The sequence below is a fragment of the Balaenoptera musculus genome, chromosome 2, assembly GCF_009873245.2.
Source record: "Balaenoptera musculus isolate JJ_BM4_2016_0621 chromosome 2, mBalMus1.pri.v3, whole genome shotgun sequence".
Classification (NCBI taxonomy): Eukaryota; Metazoa; Chordata; class Mammalia; order Artiodactyla; family Balaenopteridae; genus Balaenoptera; species Balaenoptera musculus.
In genome coordinates this window covers 10,279,037-10,301,017 of record NC_045786.1, presented here as the reverse complement: position 1 = coordinate 10,301,017, position 21,981 = coordinate 10,279,037, and the positions used below count along the sequence as shown (strand labels likewise).

Here is a 21,981-nt window from a genome sequence, read left to right as displayed (position 1 = left end):
TCCCTCTCAATTTCAAGGTCGGAGCCCGCTGGCCTCGAGGTGACATCCTCGTGGCACGAGGCCCACGGAGTTTGGGGGAAGTTCTTGGGGGAAGACACCGCACATCGCTAGGAGACTTCGTTTCAGGAAAGTGGGTCTGTCCGAGGGGGCTCCAGGGACGCCGGGGTCCTCTCCCTTTCCCCCGGGCCCCAGGCCAGGGAGGCGCGGCCGAACGCCATGAAGCCCCTCGCAGCCTCGGCCGCCAGTCCCGGGCCCTGCGAAGAGCGCGGGGCGGACGGCGCGGCCTCCCCCACCACCGGCGGTCCCGGCGGAAGGCGGCGCCCGCGGGCGGGAGGGAGAACGTTCTTCCAGAGCCTGGCGAGGGGCCGCCCCCTCGAGCGCCCCGCCCCCGGCCGTCCCGCCCCGCACGCCCGAGGGGTGGATGGAGACGCCGGCTTCCGGCCCAGGTAGGGGTTTGGGCCTCGGCGGCGGGGAGCCGCGGGCCTGGCGGCGTCGCTTCCCCGGCCACTGGGGGCGGGAACCCCGCGTCCACCCCGGGGAACCGGACCGGGAACGGGAGGGGGGCTCGTGGGGACCGCGCGTCTCGTCCCAACCGAGTCTCGGGAACCTGTGGCCCGCGCCGCGCCGGCTCAACCCGAGGGAACGCCTGTTCAGGGCTGACTTCTCTGGCAGCAGGTCGGTGGAGCTGGGGCTCCAGACGCATCTGTAGAGTTTCCTTTTTAAGGAGAACGTGCAGACAGGAAAGAGCGTTGTGATATTGAGAAGTAGAGAAATCCTCCCAGAGACGATGTCATCTCGACTTGCTCACCAACAGCACTGTTCTGTAGTAGTTTCTATTTGCACCTTGCTAGAATTTTCCTACGAGAAATTTTAAAAAATTTTAAATAATATTTTATTATTATTGGGATGATGGTTGGCTATAAGCCTTGAAATAGACATTGTAATGGCCCTAAAATTTAAAAAAAAAAAAAAGATTTTTGAGAAAATTTGAAAACCCAAAGAATCCTTATGGGTTTTGTTGTCTCTGGAGTTTTCTTGGTGATTGAATGGGTGCCCTTAAAGCCTCTTAATTTTTTTTTGTAATTCTCATTGGTCCAGTAACTTTAGAGTTATTTTATGCCTGCACAGAATGTGAGGTGTTCCGTGTTACTTGTGCAAATAATGCTAAACCTGAGGAATAAATTGTCGTTGAGCCATACTACCTAAACGTTTCTAGGTTCAACTTCTAAATACTTTCCATAGATCCTTGATGCTTATCCTGTGACACCTTGACTCGTTTGTTGTGTGTTACAGGCCCAGGATCACAGCTGCAGTCTGGATACTTACTCTGTGTCATGATATCCGAACATTATTATGCATTCTTTTCAAGCTTTGCTAAAGGTAGGTGATAAAGTCGACAAGTGTTCTGGATTTGCCGGAGCCTAAGTGCCAAGTTTTGACAGATAAATGACGGTGCATGTTATTCATGCCGTATTGATTTTTATTATATTATAAAAGATAATTGTTTTCAAATGGGGAAATTCAGAAATGTATAAGATTTGAAAGATAACTTGTTCTTTATGAGTATATTGATGTGATGTCTAGGCATGTGAAAAATTACTCTCATTTGTCTTAGTCCTTTTTTATTATTATCGTTGGGAACCAGAAAAGCACAAAGTAAAATATTTAATGTGGTGATCTTTAATACCAGACTATATCTATTTGGAGAGATTTTGGTCAGTCACATAAGGCATTGTCCTGCACTTCCTTTTTCAACTGTATCTTTACAGCTTATTTTTTTTGGTGCAAATATTCTTTGAAAAGTAACTTTTATCTGTCAAGTCCAAACTATTTGAAAGTCCGTTAGTTGCTACTAATAGTGTGATAAACAGATATTTGGAAGTGCAAATATACTTTAGACTATATAGATGTAAAGTATGTACAGTTTTGATGTAAGAATGTTTGATCATTTTAATAATTTCTGCAATGTCAGTGCTGTAAACTATTTACTTTCTTTTTTTTTTTTTACCCAACAAATGAGGGTCTCTTCATTAGTTTTTTCCCTGGATTGATAATTTGAAAGATTGTATCTAACAAACTCCCTTTCCTTTGCATAGGAAACAAACTCAGTTATCCTTAGAGGGTAAACAGATTTCCATTAGACTTTCAGACTAATTCACAGAAGACCCCTTACCACTTTAAGGACACACAGGGAGTCAGGAACCTCAAGTTGGGAAGCATTTCTCTTTAATACTGAAATCATCTATCACTGAAAAGCAAATTTCTTTTTTTTAAAAAATAAATTTATTTATTTTATTTTTGGCTGCGTTGGGTCTTTATTGCTGAGCGCGGGCTTTCTCTAGTTGTGGCGTGCGGGCTTCTCATTGCGGTGGCTTCTCTTGCTGCGGAGCATGGGCTCTAGGCACGCGGGCTCAGTAGTTGTGGCACACGGGCTTAGTTGCTCCGCGGCATGTGAGATCTTCCCGGACCAGGGCTTGAACCTGTGTGCCGTGCGTTGGCAGGCGGATTCTTAACCACTGAGCCACCAGGGAAGTCCTCAAATTTCTACCATGGACTTTGACCTGGTTTGTTTCTTGACTCTTCCATTTACCAGCATTATGACCTTAAAAACTCAGTCTATTCTTTCCTTCTCTAATATTATTTCTAGGAAATTGTCCATTTAATCTTTTTTTAAGTTTCTTGATATAAAATTGTATCCTTTTATGATCTTTTTAGTCTCTGCTGTAATTTGTTAGTCTTTCATCCTTAGTACTGTCCATCTGTGCCTTCTCTCTTGTTTTTTTCTTGATCAGTCTTGATAGAGGCTTGTCTATTTTTAAAAAATTCTCTTTGAAGAACTATTATATTTATCAATCCTCTAATCTGTCTTATTCTTTTTCTGTAATGTCTTTCTTTAATTTCAACTCTTAGCTTCCTTTTTTCTACACTTTTTGCTTTTATTTTGTAATTATGTAATTTTTAGCTTTTCTTCCTTTGTAATAGAAAATTTGAGGCTATCTGTTTTCCTCTGTGTACTGTTTCAGCTGTATCCCATACATTTTCATGAGTAGTATTTTTATTATTATTCAGTTCTAAGTCTGTTTTAAAATGGTCATTACATTTCCCCTTTGGCTCTTGAATTGCTCCTTTTAAAGTATCCAAGTGTATAGGTTTTTAAAAATTTATCTAACAGTTGTTGATTTCTTAATTACATTGCAGTCATATGTGCTCAGGAAGAGTATTCATTATTAGACACAGGATTTCATGTGTATTCAGGATATCCATTCAATTTTCTTTGTTAATTGTTTAAATTTTATTTATTCTTAAGAACTTTTTTCTCCACTTGATCCAAAAATCACTGGCAAGGTGTGTTAAAATCTCCCACTAAAATTGTGACTTTCTCCATTTTTCTTTGTACGTCTTTCAGTTCTTATTTTACGTATTTTGGGCCTCTGTTTTGAGCTTTTCTATTTTCTTGGTGAATTAAGTCTTTGATTATTATGTAGTGATCCTCTTTACCTCTAGTAAATATTTTTCCTTAGAGTACATTTTGTCTGATGTTAATCTAGCCACATCACTTTCTTTTGTTGGATATTTACATGGTACCATTATTTTATTTCCAGTCTATCTCTGTCTGTAGTTTATGTGAATCTCATGCAAACAGCCAGAAGCTACCGGTTTCTGTCTTTTGACTGGTGAGTTTGGTCCATTTACAATTCTTGTGATTACTGATATATTTATAATTGTTTCCACAGGGCTATTTTATGCTTTCTATTTCTTCTGCTTTTTTTATGCTTCCTTTATTCTCTTTTCCTGAGTTTTTTGATTGAATGAGTTTGTTAATATCACTTTTTCTCTTTTAATATTATGCATAGTATTTTGAGGGTCTAGTGTTTAAGTATTTGACATGTATATCTTAAAGTCTAAAGTTCTTTTTTTTTTTTTAAAGCAAGGCAATGCTTTTTTTTTTTTAATTTATTTTTTATTTATTTATTTTTGGCTGTGTTGGGTCTTCGTTTCTGTGCGAGGGCTTTCTCTAGTTGCAGCAAGTGGGGGCCACTCTTCATCGCGGTGCGCGGGCCTCTCACTGTCGCGGCCTCTCTTGTTGCGGAGCACAGGCTCCAGACGCGCAGGCTCAGTAGTTGTGGCTCACGGGCCTAGTTGCTCCGCGGCATGTGGGATCTTCCCAGACCAGGGCTCGAACCCGTGTCCCCTGCATTGGCAGGCAGACTCAACCACTGCGCCACCAGGGAAGCCCCTAAAGTTATTATTTCTAATTGCCTCTTTAACTGTATGAGGAACTTAAGAACATTTTAAATTCTATCACTCTGCTTTTGATTATTATTGTTCATTTTTGTCTATTATTGTTGCTTACAGTCAGTGTAGTTTAGATTTACACACATGTGTAACAATTTATTTACTGTTTTTGGCAATTGAGACCTTCCTTGTGAGACCATTATCATTCTTCAGAGACATCCTTTAGAAGTTCTCTTTCTCAGGGATCACTGTCGTTAAACTCAGTTTTTTTTTCTGGTGAAAAATATCTTTAATCTGCCTTTGATCTTGAAGGATACTTTTGTTTGTTCTAGATTAACAGTTATTTTATTTCAGCATTTTGAATATTATACTACTGTTTTCTATTGAAATATCAGCAGTCACTCTAATTGTTTCCTTCTCTATGTAATATATCTTTTCTATTCGGTTGGTTTTAAGAGCTTCTCATTGTCTTTGGTTTTCTGTCGTTTCATTGCAGTGTATCTAACTGTGGATTTTCAAAAAAAATTTACTGAGCTTCCTAAATTTGAGTGTTTATACCTTTCACCTGTTTGGGAAAACTTCCAGCCACTGTCTATTGCTTTTTCTCCATTCTCTCCTTCTCAAACTGATTAGATGCCTGTTAGACTGAATCAGTCGGAAAACAGAATTAATACCAAGTAGTTCGACAGAGGGAATTTAATATGGTGCTATGGTCTGAATGTTTGTATCCTCCCCAAATTCATATTTTTAAATCCTAACTGCCAGGGTAATGGTGTTGGGTATGAGGCCTTTGGGAAGTGATTAGGTCACAAGGGCAGAGCCTCATGAATGGGATTAGCATTGTATAAAAGTGACCCCAGAGAGTGAGCGCCTCCCTTCCACCATGTGGGATTACAGCAAAAAGACAGCTGTCTAGAAAGAAAGTGAACACACACCCAACACCACATCTACCAGCACCATGATCTTGGATTTCCTAGCCTCTAGAACTGTGAGAAATAAATGTTTGTTGTTTATAATCCACCCATTTTATATTGTTTTTGCTAGAGCAACCTGAACAGACTAAGACATATGGGGGATTAGTTACAAATGTTTTAGGACAGGGGTCCCCAAGCCCCAGGCTGCACAGCAGGAGGTGAGCGACAGGCTAGTGAGCGAAGCTTTATCTGCCGCTCTCCATCGCTCCCCATCACTCGCATTACCGCCTGAGCCATCCCCACCCCCATGGAAAAATCGTCTTCCATGAAACCGGTCCCTGGTGCCAAAAAGGTTGGGGACCGCTGTTTTAGGATATCTGAAAGCCAAATGGGACAATGAGGCAAACTAAAAGTTAGCAATAGCAAAAAACTGTTGTCACGCCTCAGGCTCTAGAGTTACAGCAAGGAGATAGTCTTACCAGAACTCAGAAGCTGAGGCCATCTAGAACCATGGCAGGTCTGCTCTACAGGAACAGGGATCGCTGGGGAGATACAGCCACTGATGGAGACACCACAAAACCCAGAGAAAGCAGAGGAGAAATATCCTGCTACCATCCAGTCTCCTGCCTTGCACTCTCACTGACAGCATCTAGCAGGGGAGGAAGCCAGTGGGACAAGGAGTTTGGGAAATACAGTTTTGAGATGTCAGCCCCCAAGATTCAGGACACGGAAGGTCATGCATGGATCTGAGAGCAAGCAGACCATTCTGGTCTCCCTTCCATATCTTTCAATTTGGCTCTCCTGTTTTTCTTTACTTTGTTTCCCTATACTACATACAGAGTAATATTTTTATTTTGGTAAAATGTACATTACATACAGTTTACCCTTTTAACCATTTTAAAATGTGCAGTTCTGTGGCTGTAAGTACATTCATGTTGTTGTACAATGATCACCACCATCCACCTCACAACTTCTTTTATCTTCCCAAACTGAGACTCTACCTGTTAAGTAATAATTCCCATTTCCCTTCCCTGATCTAGCAACCACAATTGTATTTTCTGTCTGTGTACTTTCTGTCTGTCCCTGATCTAGCAACCACAATTGTACTTTCTGTCTGTGAATTCGACCATTCTGGGTACTATGTATAAGTGGAATCATACAGTATTTGACCTTTTGTGACAGGCTTTTCTTTTCACAACACATAAGGCCTTCTAGGCTTTTCCATGTTGTAGCATGTGTCAGAATTTTCTTCCCTTTCAAGGCTGAATCACATTCTATTATATGTAATACAACATTTTATTTATCCATTCATCCACTGATGGACATGCGGGCTGCTTCCACCTTTTAGCTGTTGTGAGTAATACTGATATGAACATGGATGTACAAATAACTCTTTGAGACCCTCCTTTCAATTATTTTGGATATATACCCAGAAGTAGAATTGCTGGGTCATGTGGTAATTCAGTGTTTTTCTGAGGAAACACTATGTCATTTTCCACAGCAGTTGCACTATTTTACATTCCCACCAGCAATCACAAGAGTTTCAGTTTCTCCACACCCTGAACGACACTTGTTTTTTGTTGTTTGATAATAGCCATGTTAATGGTTGTGAAGTAGTGTCTCTTCATGGTTTTGATTTGCATTTTCCTAAGGATTAGTGATTCCGTATGCTTATTGGCCATTTGTATATATCTTCTTTGGACAAATGTCTGTTCAGGTCCTTTGCCCATTTTAAAAATTAGGTTATTTTGTTGTTGTATTGTAGGCATTCTTTATGTTCTGCATATTAACCCTTTATCGGGTATATGACTTACAAATATTTTCTTCTATCTTGTGGGTTGTCTGTTCACTCTGTTGATGGTGTCCTTTGAGGTACAAGAGTTTTTAATTTTTTATGAAGTCTAATTTATCTATTTTTTCCTCTTACCTGTGCTTTGGTGTCAGATTCAAGAAATCACTGCCAAATTCAGTGTCATGTAGCTTTTCCTATATATTTTCTTCTAATTTTTATGGTTTTAGCTCTTATGTTTAGGTCTTTGACCTATTTTGTGTCAGTTTTTGCATGTGGTGTAACATGAGGATTCAACTTCATTCTTTTGCATGTGGATTTCCAATTTTCTCAACACAAATTGTTAAAAAGACTGTTATTTCCTCATCGAATGGTCTTGACAGTCTTGTTGAAAATTACTTGACCATATATGTGAGGTTTTATTTCTGGGCTCTCCATTTGATTCCCTTGGTCTATGTGTTTGTCCTTGTGGCAGTAAAACACTGAGTTGATTACTGTAGCTTTGTAATAAGTTTTGAAAGCAGGAAGTGTGAGAGACCTTCAACTATATTCTTCTTTTTCAGAATTGTTTGGGTTATTGGAAGTCCTTTGAGATTCCGTCTGACTTTGGGATGGATTTTTTTCTATTTATGCAAAAAATCTCATTGGGATTTTGATAGGGAGTGCATTGAATCTACAGATTGCTTTGGGCAGTACACATAGACATCTTAACAATATCGTCTTCCAATATATGAACACGACATGTCTTTCCATTTCTTTGTGTCTTCTTTAATTTCTTTCAGCATTGTTTTGTAGTTTTCACTATACAAGTCTCTCACCCTTCTTGGTTAAATTTATTCCTAAGTATTTTTTTTGGTGTTATTATAAATAGAATCACTTTCTTAATTTCTCTTTTGCGTTCATTGTTAAGTGTATAGAAATTCAACTGATCTTTGCATGTTGATTTTGCATCCCATAACTTTCCTGAATTCATGTATTAGTTCTGACAGCCTTTGTGGATTCTTTAGGGTTTTCTACATATAAGATCAAGTCACCTGTGAATAGAGATAATTTTATTCTTCCTTTCCAATTTAGATGCCTTTTATTTCTTTTTAATAAATTTATTTATTTATTTATATTTTATTTTTGGCTGTGTTGGGTCTTCGTTGCTGCGCTTGGGCTTTCTCTAGTTGTGGCGAGTGGGAGCTACTCTTCGTTGCGATCTGCGGGCTACTCTTTGTCGTGATGTGTGGGCTTCTCACTGCAGTGGCTTCTCTTGTTGTAGAGCACGGGCTCTAGGCACACGGGCTTCAGAAGTTGTGGCATGCAGGCTCAGTAGTTGTGGCTCTCGGGCTCTAGAGCGCAGGCTCAGTAGTTGTGGCACACGGGCTTAGTTGCTCCGTGGCATGTGGGATCTTCCCGGACCAGGGCTCGAACCCGTGTCCCCTGCGTTGGCAGGCAGATTCTTTTTTTTTTTTTTTTTTAATTAATTAATTAATTAATTATTGTCTGTGTTGGGTCTTCGTTTCTGTGTGAGGGCTTTCTCTAGTTGCGGCAAGCGGGGGCCACTCTTCATCGCGGTGCGAGGGCCTCTCACTATCGTGGCATCTCTTGCTGCAGAGCACAGGCTCCAGACGCGCAGGCTCAGTAGTTGTGGCTCACGGGCCTAGTTGCTCTGCGGCACGTGGGATCTTCCCAGACCAGGGCTCGAACCCTTGTCCCCCTGCATTGGCAGGCAGATTCTCAACCACTGCGCCACCAGGGAAGCCCGGCAGGCAGATTCTTAACCACTGCACCACCAGGGAGGTCCCATATTTCTTTTTCTGGATTGCTTGCTCTGGCCAGGACTTCCAGTACTATGTTGGATAGAAATGGCAAAAGTAGGCTTTCTTGCCTGGATGATACTTACAGAGTATTTCCTGTGTGCCAGTCATGGTTTTAGAGTCTTTGGGATACATCAGTGAACAACCTGGATAAAATTTTAGCCCTCGTGGGGCTTACATTCTAGTAGCATAGAAAAAATAATAAATCATAATAAACAAGAAATAATATAATGTGCCAAAGAGGTAATAAGTGTTATGAAAATAGAACAGGGTGAGGGGGACCAAGAGTTGGGAGGCAGGATGGAGTAGAGGACAGCAGGTTGAGATTTTAAATAGGATGGTTAGGGTAGGTCTTATTGAAAAGTGATGGCTGATGTAAGACTAGGAGGAAGTAAGCCATGAGGCTTCCTGGAGAATGAGCATTCTGGACAGAGGGAAGAGACAGCCCAATGAGAGATCATCCTGTGTATGCTGTGTATTAGAATGAGCCTGCAGGCAGTTTGATTATTTTAGTAAAGAAGAATTAAGTGCAGCTTTACAAAAGCAGTCAGAATAATTGTTGAGATGAGTGTTAAGATCCTGAAGTAAGATACATTTTTATTGTATTATGGTCCTTTCTTCTATCATGAGAAAAACCTCAGTAGCTCAATATATAATAAATCAACTAAAAAAGGTGATTTTTCATTTTAAAATGTAGCTTTGTAAGTACCTTTTCAGAGTTATGGTAAATACATAGATTAAAATACAGTAAATATATATGTCAAAAGTAATTCTTTAGATTACATGATCATATAATTAAAAACAATTATATGTTTTAGTTTTATGAGCTAGAGAATTATTTTTTTTTTATTCTTTGGGTGCTGAAGACTAGAAAAAATAGAAACATTGCTATGTAGAATGTAATTTACTATAATCATTAAATAGTTGTTTACTAACTGTGACATTTTATTTTATTCTTAAAAAATAAACAACTGTGTATTTGAAAAGTATAGTTTAGGAGTCATAAGGCTTGTTTCTATTCTAATTCTTGAAATTCTTTACTGTTTAATTCTGAGGAAGTCTTTTTAGTGTTCTTTTGCCTAAAAGTTTTGTTTTAAATGGGACTTAATTAAGTGTATTCAGTTTGCAAAATGCCTATGCATTTGTTATTTTGTGATTATTGTTTTATATGTAGCAATACACTGCTTTAAATAGTTGTCTTACTATGAACTGTTAAAGAGGAAATTCTATTTTAGATAAACTCCTGTTCTTGTTTAATGTCCAGATCTAGTACTGCTAATTTCTGTATCTTTTCAGATACTTCAGAATTAATTGCTTCTTCACCTGGGCGACCATAGCACTTTATGCCTATCTCTATTACCTATCACTTTTCATAATATAGTTACATATTTATTTACCTATCCACAAGTTACCTATCTTTGTATCCCCAAAACTCTAAAATACTTTGCACACATTTGGTGTTCAGTCGTTTTTAACTGAATTCATATGCCTGTATATTTAAAGACCAACAGTTAATCCCTAATATTAAAACAGCAGAAATTAAAATAGTGTTCAATAACATTGCCACTGAAAAGGCAATATTCCATAAAATGAATGGTTTTCCTGGTTGAAAACTCCTACTTCAGGCATTTAATAAGATTTAATTTGGTCTTTTGGTCTAAATTTTACCTCATATGGATGGCATAAATGCTTATTTGCATGACTCAAGTAGATAGATGTAAAAAGTAGTTATCTCGTGACTGATTATGAAATCACTAAAGTGGATGATTATTACTGATTACCTCCTACTTGTTTCTTTGCATTTCGGATCAAAAGCACGAATTTCATAAGGATTAAGTGTTGTAAGAACCATTCCTAAGTGTGTTTTTATGTAGTGATGTAAGAACCATTCCTAAGCATGTTTTTATGTAGTGATGTAATTTTCAGCAGGCATTCATAGCCGTTTACTGGATGATGTCCCCTTAAATATAATGAATCAGAATATGATCCTTATTTTGTTTAGATTTTCAAATTCTTTTCAGCTCCTCCTAATCCTTATTTCTCTCTCCCATTTAAAAACTCTTTTGGAAGAACCATATTGATTCACTTATTCAGCAGCTATGTATTTAACATCTACTATATGCCAGGCACAGAGCGAGGCATTGTAAGATTTGTAAGTGAACAAGAGAGATAAGATCTCAGCTCTCAGAATTAACAGATAAACAAATAAACATTTGCCCATTTAGCGATCATTTACTAATTGTCTGCAATGTGTTAGGCATCATTCTGGGAACTGTGGCTACAGCGGTAAAAATAACAAAGTCTGTACCCTCTGTAGCTTACATTTTGATGAAGGGATAAAATATACAGGGAAGACTTTTCTAAAAATGTTATATGTGAGCTGAGATATGATGGATGAGATGGAACAGAAGGAAAAGACTGAAGCCAAACAGCAATTACTGATGATAAATAGAATGAACTCCTCGTGTTTGATGCACGTTGGTTTGTAGTTTCTGAGATAAGATTAAGTTTATTAATGCTTCCATTTTGTCACTTAATTATTAAATGAGGGCATCAGTTGGGAAGTTTTGTGGGAGGCGATGGAGAGCAAAGAGGGAACAATTAGAGGAGAGAGAAATTTGAGGACAGAGATCACCGTGAAATAGTTAATCACCCCAGAGAGAAGAGAATACACAAACCAGGGAAGTGCAGTAGCATTGCTGGGTAGCATTGAGGGTCTACTTGCAAATTTTTTATCCTGAATTTAAAGTGAAACGATACAGCCTAGTTGTGTGGTTTTCTCTAGCTACAGGCACAGGTGTGAAGAAGATGCAGAGTTTAACCAGAGTTGGTTTCTTAACCCCAGCAGACTGGTGGTGGAGAAAGAGAAGAACAAGAGTGCTGAGGGCATTTGCAAGGAAGTTATAATAATTCAAGCTGTAGAATTTATGCTGGGGAAGGAGAAAATGAAGAGGGAATGAAGACTGAAGAGAGCTGACGGATATAAAGAAAGCGAGGAATCAATGGATTGGTGTATTAAATGAGGTTGAAAGTTTGGTCAGACAAGTGAATTTCCTGGGCTAATATTAGTATGTAATATTAACACATTTATTAATAGATGTGTTTCTATGTGTATGCATACACATACAAGCACAACTGCATCAACTTTTTTTTTTTTTGCATCAACGTTTTAACATCGAAAAGAGGGAGGTTTTGCACAGATAACTGAAAAATTCTGAGGACCGCTACAAGTTCTGGTTTCTCTTTCTGTTCCTTTTTTTTTCCTTTGTAATTTTATAGAAATGGTTGAATGCAATATAAGGGGAACATGAAAGGCTAAAAGCTTTACTTGGAAGATCTTATCTTAGGTTATATATAAAATCTCTTTAAAAATCACTTGACCTTATTGGCCATATTCTCCTAATTATTTCAGCACTGTGCCAGGTGCTGGGCATACAGTAATACCAGGTCAAGGTGGGTTTAGAGTGGTCTTGGAGTGCAGAGGTGGTCACGCAACCCAAATGGGATGGAGAGTGGTCACATTTGGAGGGAATGACATCTAAGCTAACATCTGAAAAGATAAGTAGTAGCAAAGAAACCACAGAAGTGGGAGGGAATAGTGTATATGAAGATCCTCAAGCAAGAAAGAAATGACCTGAGGGATCCCGAGTGGCTGGTTTGTAGTGTCTGAGGGAAGAGGTGTTGAGACATGAGGCTAGGAAATTAAGCAAGGGCCATATTTTAAAGGACGTGGTAGTTTATGTGAAAGAAATTTCATCCTAAAAGCAGTGGGGGACCGATCATTGGGTTTTACATAGACCAGTGATATAAAACACTATCATTTTAAAGTGTGGGATTTGCTTTGATGGAGAAGTTGAATTTTATCATCTCTAAGGTTCATTCTAAAATTCTTTGATTCATGAGTATAAAGCAGTAAATCAAAATGATTTAAATATGTGCCTCTTATTTTAATCTGAAAATAATTAGTAGCAATTAAAGTGGAACTGTATTAAACATAGAAAGCTCTGCTTATAAAGCATTATTAAACTCATATTCGTCTGTTTGCAAAAAAGAATTGAAATTAAAATTTTTCCATGACTCTGAGTACATTTGGTTACTGCTGTGTATTTTCCATATTAGTGAAAATATTAGATAATTTCCCATGAGTTTATGTGTGCCATTTAATATCACCAGTCAAATGTAGATGAAACTCTGTGCTTTTTCTCTCCAGTGATTTAAACTTTTAAGATGCTTCCATTAATTGGAAAAACAATCATCTTTGATAACTTTCCCGATCCTTCTGATACATGGGAAATCACTGAAACAATCGGCAAAGGAACTTATGGAAAAGTTTTTAAAGTGTTGAATAAGAAAAATGGCCAAAAAGCAGCAGTCAAAATTCTGGATCCGATTCATGTAAGTCACATTGGTTTCTTTTTTTCCTGCTAAATAACTTTAAAAAAAAATCTGTATTAAACAGTTAAAAAGTCTCTAGGTATCTTATCTTGATTTATTTATCACAATGTCAGTTACAGTTGGAAGAAAATGTTTAAAGAAAAAAAGTCTACTTGTTAGAGGTTCCTTGTTTATATGCTTAACATTTATAATAAGGTACAATAAATACTTGATACATGAATAAATATATAATGCAAATAAGTATATAAATGATACAACTCTCAACAGCTCAACAGTTGATTTAATATTATTTTAGATTTCAAAGTTTTCTCAGAATACAGATTTATGGGTCTAGAAGTAATCCTAAAATGTCATCTGTACCAGATCTCCTTTTCTTCCTGTGTTTATTTAGGCTTCAGGCAGAATTCCTCTTATGCCAAACCAGAAATATTTTTTAAATTAAATTTCATTCAGAAAAGGGAAGTTAATTTTCAGGTTTACTTAAGTGTTTCCAGAGCAGAAATGATGTTCCTTTATAACCAGAGTGAGGTTCCTTGTGAAAAATTGAATGTCACGGTCAGTCCACGTGGCCTCTTTTTCAGCAGTGCCCCCGTGGGCACCTCCTTTGCTTTTTGGGGGAAATCCAGTTGTGATGAGGGAAACTCATCTGTCTTTGCCTTTAAGAGCATGAGGAGATGGATGAGATTCTTCTTTCTGGGAGTGAGAGCTGGACATTTGGGAGCATTTTCAGCTACTGGGACATACGTAGCTCTCCCCTAGCACCTGGGGGAGCCAGAGTAAGCTCAGTGATCCCATAATCCCCAAACCTCTACTGAGAGCACCTTCTCCAATTACTCAGCTCTTGCACATGTGATGGGAGTGCTGTGTGATGGAAATGACGTGATGTGTGTGGGGAGGGCATCAGAGAATAGCACTGTGCCCAGGCTTCACAGATGCTGCATGTCTTCATGTTCCCCTGTCGGAAAGTTCTTACCATTCAAACTGAGGGAAGAGAGGCATAAATTAGGCTGTACCAAAGTAACTGTACCTCTGGTCTTTGCAGTTATGGGTCTGTCCTTTGGTCTTCACTGTTAAGGGTTGGGGTCCATGGTGGCGAGAGAAAGGGCTCCAGACTGACCCCAATGTATCGCCCCGTAATCAGTGTCTCTCTCCCATTCCTCTGCTTCTCTATGGACAAGAACAAGTGCCTTGTGAATACATGTAGCCGTTATTCTTTCATAATTTACTCGTGTTTGGTGTACTGCTAACTGTATAAATCATGTCTTGTTCTATTGCTTAAATGAAACATGTAGATTCATAACTACAGTATGAAATGTGTTCTTTCGCTGCTGTTATTCTTGTCACAGTACCTGTGTATTTTCCTAAGAATTCTTTATTTACTCTCATTCATCATGCCACAAGTCAAATAAAAAAGATTTATAACCAGGAGATTATAATCTTAATAAAATAAATTTAAATGCACCCAGGCATTTTGCAGAGTGGCTTTTTTTTTTTTTTTTATTAAAAGGGTCTTACTGTTATGGATTTTGAACTAATAATCTTCTCTCCAAGGTGGGGAGGACATGAGCAGTACTAGAAGGCAGTAGACTAGTCCTGGATCTCACACGAACCAGCTCTTGTGACTCTGCCCTGAGCTTTAGTTTCTTCCTCTCAAATTAGAGCTCTGGTCTAAAATTCTTTCCAGCTCTCTGATTCCATGATTCTGTCTTAAAACAGTGTGGACATTAAATGTTACCATAAAATATTAGAAGTCTTTTTCTTATTTATGACTCTGTGAGTTGTTTCATGTATATGTGATTTTCCTAGATACATGACTAAGTGCCTAGTCATGTTTGCATTTTTACTAGTAGGATAACAACCTATTCTACTTCTGGTGAATGGGCCTTTAGCTAACTAAAGGCTGTATGCCATCTTATGTAACTTAACTCTCACTTTTTTGGAAGGGTAGGAGTTCATTGCATGTATGACTAGTTTTTGATAGCCTTCGAATATCCTGTACTTCAAAGAAACAAAATGAACCAGCTAAAAGTTTTCATTTCAAATAAATGGCTTTGCCATCGAAGTAAAGTTAACGCTACAAAGAAAGGAAAATCATCTGAGGTAGTTCTCCATATACGTTTCTTTCTCATTGCACACAAAAACAGCATTTTATTTATTCCTTTTCAATGAAATTAACGTAATTAGAGATATATTTGATTAGCAGGAAAATCACAATCTCTCCCCTTAAGTAGTGTAATGAGAAGTTTCAATACATAGTACTGAGTGCGGTAAAAACTATTCTGACCTTGCTTTGACAAAATAAAACTCTACATTTGGTAGTCTAAATTGTTTCTTTGACTTCATTCATGTTTTTCTCACCGTTCTCTCCCCATGACTTTTTGAAACTAGGATATTGATGAAGAGATTGAAGCAGAGTACAACATCTTAAAAGCACTTTCTGACCACCCTAATGTGGTCAGATTCTATGGCATGTACTTTAAGAAGGATAAAATAAATGGAGATAAGCTGTGGCTGGTTCTTGAGGTGAGTGTTTAAACATTATTTTACACGTGGAAATTTGCAGTGTGGTCTTTTTTTTAAAAATAAATTTATTTATTTTATTTATTTATTTTTGGCTGCGTTGGGTCTTTGTTGCTGCACGCAGGCTTTCTCTAGTTGCAGCGAGCGGGGACTACTCTTTGTTGCGGCGCGTGGGCTTCTCATTCTGGTGGCTTCTCTTGTTGCGGAGCACGGGCTCTAGGCGCGCGGGCTTTAGGCATGCAGGCTCAGTAGTTGTGGCTCACGGGCTCTAGAGTGCAGCCTCAGTAGTTGTGGCGCACAGGCTTAGCTGCTCCATGGCATGTGGGATCTTCCTGGACCAGGGCTCGAACTTGTGTCCCCGGCATTGGCAGGCGGATTCTTAACCACTGCACCACCAGGGAAGCCCCTGCAGTATGGTCTTGGAATGACTTAATGTTTATGTAACATTGACCCCATAAAGCAGTTCTAATATGTTCCTGGCTGGTCACATCCTTTGTAGAATGTTATGCCCAGTTCTGGTCTTGCCATCTTTAGAAACATGGGGAAATGAAAGAAAATTAATTAAAGATTAAAAGAAAATGTTTCACGACTTCCCTGGCGGTCCAGTGGTTAAGACTCCGCCCTTCCACTGCAGGGGGCACGGGTAGATACCTAGTGGGGGAACTAAGATCCCACACGCTGTGCAGACAAAAAAAAAAAACCAACAACAATAAAAGAAAATGTTTCCACAATAAAAGACTAAAGAAACCAGGATTATTTTTCTTTCAGAAGAACATGTTATAAAGGGACTTCTTTATAATTTTTATTTATTCATCCATATTTTGTTCAACATAACACATGACAGAGGCTCAGTGCCAGGTGCTGTGATATGAGAGAAAATTAATGTACCTGAGGCTTCATTAGACAAAAATGGTGAGCTGCTAATTTCTTCTTCTGGCTTCACTGAATGCTAATGACATAAACTACAGAACCAGGTACGGTGGGTCCTCCATATCTGTGCGTTCCACGTAGTTGGATTCAAACAGCGTGATCCATGGATACGGAGGGTCAACTGTATTTACATTTATGGGGAAAAACCTTACTAGAAATGGTGTTGAATATTGAATAAGTTGCCAAAGGGAAATTATAGAGTCTGCCTTTTCAATTTCTGAGAATAGGTTGGGACAATTCTCGCTAATGCAGGAGTACTGGAAGGTGCCCCACTAAGGTAACTGCCAGTCCTAGAAGAATGTAAGAATGTGTTTGTTCTGATTTTCATTGAATATTTTTATTCAAGTTGAAGTAATCATTAACTCCAATAAAATTTATAAAAATTTTTCAAAGCTGCTCTTGTCAAACTCAGGGCTAGTAAAACCTTTGTGTGATCACCTTAACAGCATCTACTTATTGTATTCACATTATTTTATTTTTTTAATTGAAGTATAGTTGATTTATAAATGGAGTTTATTTAATGATTTTATTTATGGAGTAAAGCAAAGTGATTCAGTCGTATATATATATAGATAGATAGATAGATATACTCTTTTTCATATTCTTTTCCATATGGTTTATCACAGGATATTGAATATAGTTCCCCGTGCTGTGCAGTTGGACCTTGTTGTTTATCCATTCTATATATAATAGTTTGCATCTGCTAATCCCAAACTCCCAATCCATCTCTCCCCTGCACCCCCCTTCCCCTTGACAACCACAAGTTTGTTCTCTGTGTCTTGTATTCACATTATTTCATTAACATTTGATTATTCTGTTTCTTTTTTGGAATGTGCCATTGATTTTCCTGCACAATAATCATTTATAAATTATATTGTCTCCATACTTTATATTTTTTCTATTATGGTTTTTAAACAAATCTACAAGTAGGGATCATTGTAGAAAATACTTGAAACTATAAAAAGAACCACTCTTACCTCTGAACATATTTCCTTCATCTTTTTTTTGTATATTTAAAATGATTGACAATATTATTTATGAAATTAGCGTATTTTTCCAGTTCATATAATTTCAGATAGACTTAATCACTTTTATCTTTTTAAAAATAAATACATTTGGGGCTTCCCTGGTGGCGCAGCGGTTGAGAATCTGCCTGCCAATGCAGGGGACACGGGTTCGAGCCCTGGCCTGGGAAGATCCCACATGCCGCGGAGCAACTGGGCCCGTGAGCCACAACTACTGAGCCTGCACGTCTGGAGCCTGTGCTCCGCAACAAGAGAGGCCGCGATAGTGAGAGGCCCGTGCACCGCGATGAAGAGTGGCCCCCACTCGCCGCAACTGGAGAAAGCCCTCGCACAGAAACGAAGACCCAACACAGCCAAAAATTAAAAAATAATAATAATAAATAAATAATAAATTAAAAAATTTAAAACAAAACCAAAAACATAAAATCTGGAAAAAAGTTGAACACCTATATACCCACTGTAGACTTTACAATTAGTATTTTGAAGAAAAATAAAAAAATAAAAAAAATATAAATAAATACATTCACTTGATTAATAAAAAGCAAGTAGAACCAAAGGGCTTATAATACAGAACAATATTAGTGTAGATCCAGGTTAGTGGTGCCACCCTCTCCTGAGCAGGTAGGTCTGTGCTTCTGCTGTGTTGATCGCTGTACCTGGAAATAGATGGCTGAACTTCTCTACTCTTTCATTTCCTAATCCGTATTCTGAATTTTGGCACAATTTTTTTTTTTTATAAATTTATTTATTTTATTTATTTATTTTTGGCTGCTTTGGGTCTTCGTTGCTGCACGCAGGCTTTCTCTAGTTGCAGCGCGCGGGCTTCTCATTGCAGTGGCTTCTCTTGTTGCAGAGCATGGGCTCTAGGCACACGGGCTTCAGTAGTTGTGGCACGTGGGCTCTAGAGCTCAGGCTCAGTAGTTGTGGCGCACGGGCTTAGTTGCTCCGCAGCATGTGGGATCTTCCCGGACCAGGGCTCGAACCCATGTCCCCTGCATTGGCAGGCGGATTCCCAACCACTGCGCCACCAGGGAAGCCCTGGCACGATTATTAATTGCACCTCTGGAACCCTGCCAGGTATCTGACCTCTGATATCTCTGTGCTGCTCACCTGGGTGGAATCCACCGTTTCTGGATCCCGTGGCCTCCTCTTTCCCAGGTTACTTCTCTGTTTCGCACATCATGTAGTTATGTGCCTTGCTCCCGTTATCCACGCTACTGATGTCACCAGATCTTGAGTCCGTTCAGTTCAGTTTTTCTAAGGAACAAAACCCCTGTCTGTGTGTGTGTGTGTGTGGTGCTCAGGCAGGCTCCTGGGTGTTGATATTTTGTATGTGGGGTCAGAGGGTGTCAAGTCTTGACGAGAGACCTCCAAAGGATCCCTTTTTTCTGCCCCTCCCCTTCCACCTCCTCCACTTTCACTCTTACCTTGCCCTGTCTGGGTTAATCTGCTCAGGTGACCTCAAAATAGCCCCCAGCTAGCACTTTAGTTTGTGACTTCCTCTGCATTGCTCAGTTACCACTCAGACATCTGCATGCCATGTGGAAAAATTTTGTTGCGATCTCTTCTCCACTTCTCTCCCTTTTTGTTCTTTTTTCTCTTGTGGTTTTATACTTTTTTATTCCTTTACTAACATTTTAATGGAGATTCATGTGTGAGAGGAAATAAATGTATATGTTTAATCTGCCACCTTTAATTGAACCAGAGTCTTTCAAAATTGTAAAATAGAATTTTCAAGAACCTTCTCAGAATCTGAAACTGTGCATTATTTTATAGAAGTTTAAAAAAATTTTTAAATAACCAGTTGTGTTCTTCAAAGGTAGGCAATTTATTATGATTTCAGAATTATTTTGTATTTCTCAGTTTAGTTCAAGATAGCTTTATAGTTTTAGTTAAATCATGCATTAAAACAAAGCAGAACTTTTACTCATCTCAACATAATTACCTAAGTAATAGAATATAAATTATGAACTTAAACCATCTTGCCTTAAATTAATGGTGAATTTTAAAGAATGTACTTCGTATTTGTGTTTGTATATTTGAGATGCGATGCTCTGCAAATCCTTAATGCAGTCTTGAATAAAATTTTGTATATTTATATCCTTCAGAACATTTTCAGTAATGCATCTTTAATTTTTTTCCATGTTGAATCATTGGAAAATTAGCATTTGAAGATTCAGGTGTTCTGCCTAATGTAGGCCTAAGTGGGCAAGGACACAAGGTACAGATCTTTGCCCAGAGTTTAAAAATATTGAATGAGATCAGTCACTGTCTTTTATGCCTAACAAACTCCTATTCTAATTATATTGTCATTTCTCAGTATAATCACTTGGAGTTAGGTGTGAGTTGGAGACTCCTGATCATAGTTAAATGTTCTTTTGAGAGAGCAGAAAAGATTGATTAAAATGCTTTTGGAACATCAGGTACAAGCAAAGTGGCTTCCTGATATAATGAATCAGCAGAGACTTAACAGCTTCTTTGAACTTTGTCCTTATATTATTATCAGTTGGAGGTATTGGAAATACCCCTAAAAGGCTTGAGAAAAAAGAATAAATGGTAGTTTATTAAAATAGTATTTCAGGAATCTGACATATTTGCACTTACAAAGTGGGGGAAAAACATAGAGAAAGCAAGAAGTTGGCAAACTGTATGTAAGATAATTGATTTGCATATGCAAATTAGACTAATTATATATACACATAAGTGGCTAGATGTACAATTACCTGATTTATAAACATGAATGGTGCAGGTGCTGCTTTAGAGGCACTTTCAGAAAATTGGCTTGTGGCATAAATACTTTATTCTACAAAATGACTACTAATTATACCTCTTATCATAATAAAGCGCCAATAAATTATTCTGCACGAGGGTACCAAAAGGATGGCCAAAGAGGGGCTGTGGTGTTACCCAGAGAGTCACGCTAACAATGCTAGACTTCTGATGTGAATCTACATAAAGAAGGTGTGTCCTGGAGGGGCTGAGCCATCAGTAATATCCCTCATTATCAGCCTGGCATGTGCAGGGGGGCCGTACCAGCTTAGACAAACTCCTGCCCAGAGATTTTTCATCTTGAAAAATCATTTTATTTATATTTCGATCCAGAATTGAAATTCTAAGAAGGGGATTACTTGCTCAGATTTTACTGGGTAGTCTATTTTTTCTATTATTTAGTTGTGATTTTTGAATTATTGCTTTCACTTTGATACAATTTTCCTTCTTCCTGTTTTTTTCTTTCATTGTGTTACACTATACATTTTTGAGCATTAATGATATACAGGCCTCTGTTTAGGAATGATTTCCTTCTAAATTCTCTGTATATTCATTTTCAGAACATACAGAAGAGCACTAGTTGCTTAGCTCTCTGAAATTCCAGTTACACATTTGTAATGAAACTACCTAAGAAGAGAAGGGGTAGAAAGTTTTCTTTTGTGGGAACTGATCTTTTTGGAAAACGTCTATGGGGATTTTTATTGTTACTTAGTATTCTAGGTTTTCCTAATGATGTCAGCATAAAGGGAGAACTGATGTATTTTTTTTTTACTTATGCTTCATTTTGAAATACCATACTTATATTAATTTTTGCTTATTGCTATCCTATCTCTTGACTGACCTGCTTTGTAAAATGTACATACCTCTTATGCTCAGTGTTTCCATTAATTCCTAGTATCTGCTGTGGAGGATCAGGAGCAGCATGTAGGGGGGGTCGGGGGAGGTGGTCAGGTTTCTGCCTCTGATTATCACTAAACTGGGAGACTAAAAAACAGAGTCAAAGTTGAGTTAAATCAGTCTGGTATTAAGCATTTGCTACTGATGAGCTCGAAGGGCAAAATTGTAATTTACCCTTTCTTGGTTGGATGAACAGCAGCACCTTAAGTGCTTGAGGAATACAGTCTTCTGTCTCAGAGACTATTTGTCTAGTATGTCCTCAGTCATAATGGCTGTGAAAAGATGGCCTCTGTCATTGTGTGTGTGTGTGTGTGTGTGTGTGTGTGCATAAGTGTCTAGGACTAAAGTTTATTCATCCAGCCATTTATTAATTCCATAAATATTATCTATTACTTTGGGCCAGGCATTTTGGTAGGTTCTGGGCATTCAGTGGAGAACAAGACAAACTGTCATCCTGGGGCTTAGAGTCTAATGGTGCAGAAAGATGATTTAAAACTAAATAGACAAATTAAATAATTACACATTGTTATTGATACTGTGAAGAATATAAATGGGGTGCTAATAAAGAATGAAAAAGAAGACCTTTTAGGTAACATTTTAAGCCTCCACCTGGAAAAAAAAACCAGCAGGACACTTTTGGTACCTTTGTTCTTTAATATATACTCCGGATACTCTGATAAGAATCATCCCCATCTCAAACCCAC

At 38.4% G+C, this 21,981-nt stretch overlaps 1 protein-coding gene across 3 annotated transcripts in view; it reads left to right on the top strand.

Moving 5' to 3' along the window:
- Window positions 1–474: 474 nt before the first annotated feature.
- MYO3A (myosin IIIA) overlaps window positions 475–21,981 on the top strand; it is a 181,387-nt gene continuing 159,880 nt past the window's right edge. For all 3 annotated transcript variants that reach the window (XR_005018734.1, XM_036843194.1, XM_036843193.1), the window contains exons 1-4: window positions 475–675; window positions 1,294–1,380; window positions 12,952–13,136; window positions 15,525–15,659. Coding sequence is in view for 2 of the 3 variants with exons in the window: in XM_036843194.1 (XP_036699089.1) it covers window positions 12,969–13,136; window positions 15,525–15,659 (303 nt within the window). In the remaining variant the exon portion in view is untranslated. The remainder of the gene's footprint in view (window positions 676–1,293; window positions 1,381–12,951; window positions 13,137–15,524; window positions 15,660–21,981) is intronic.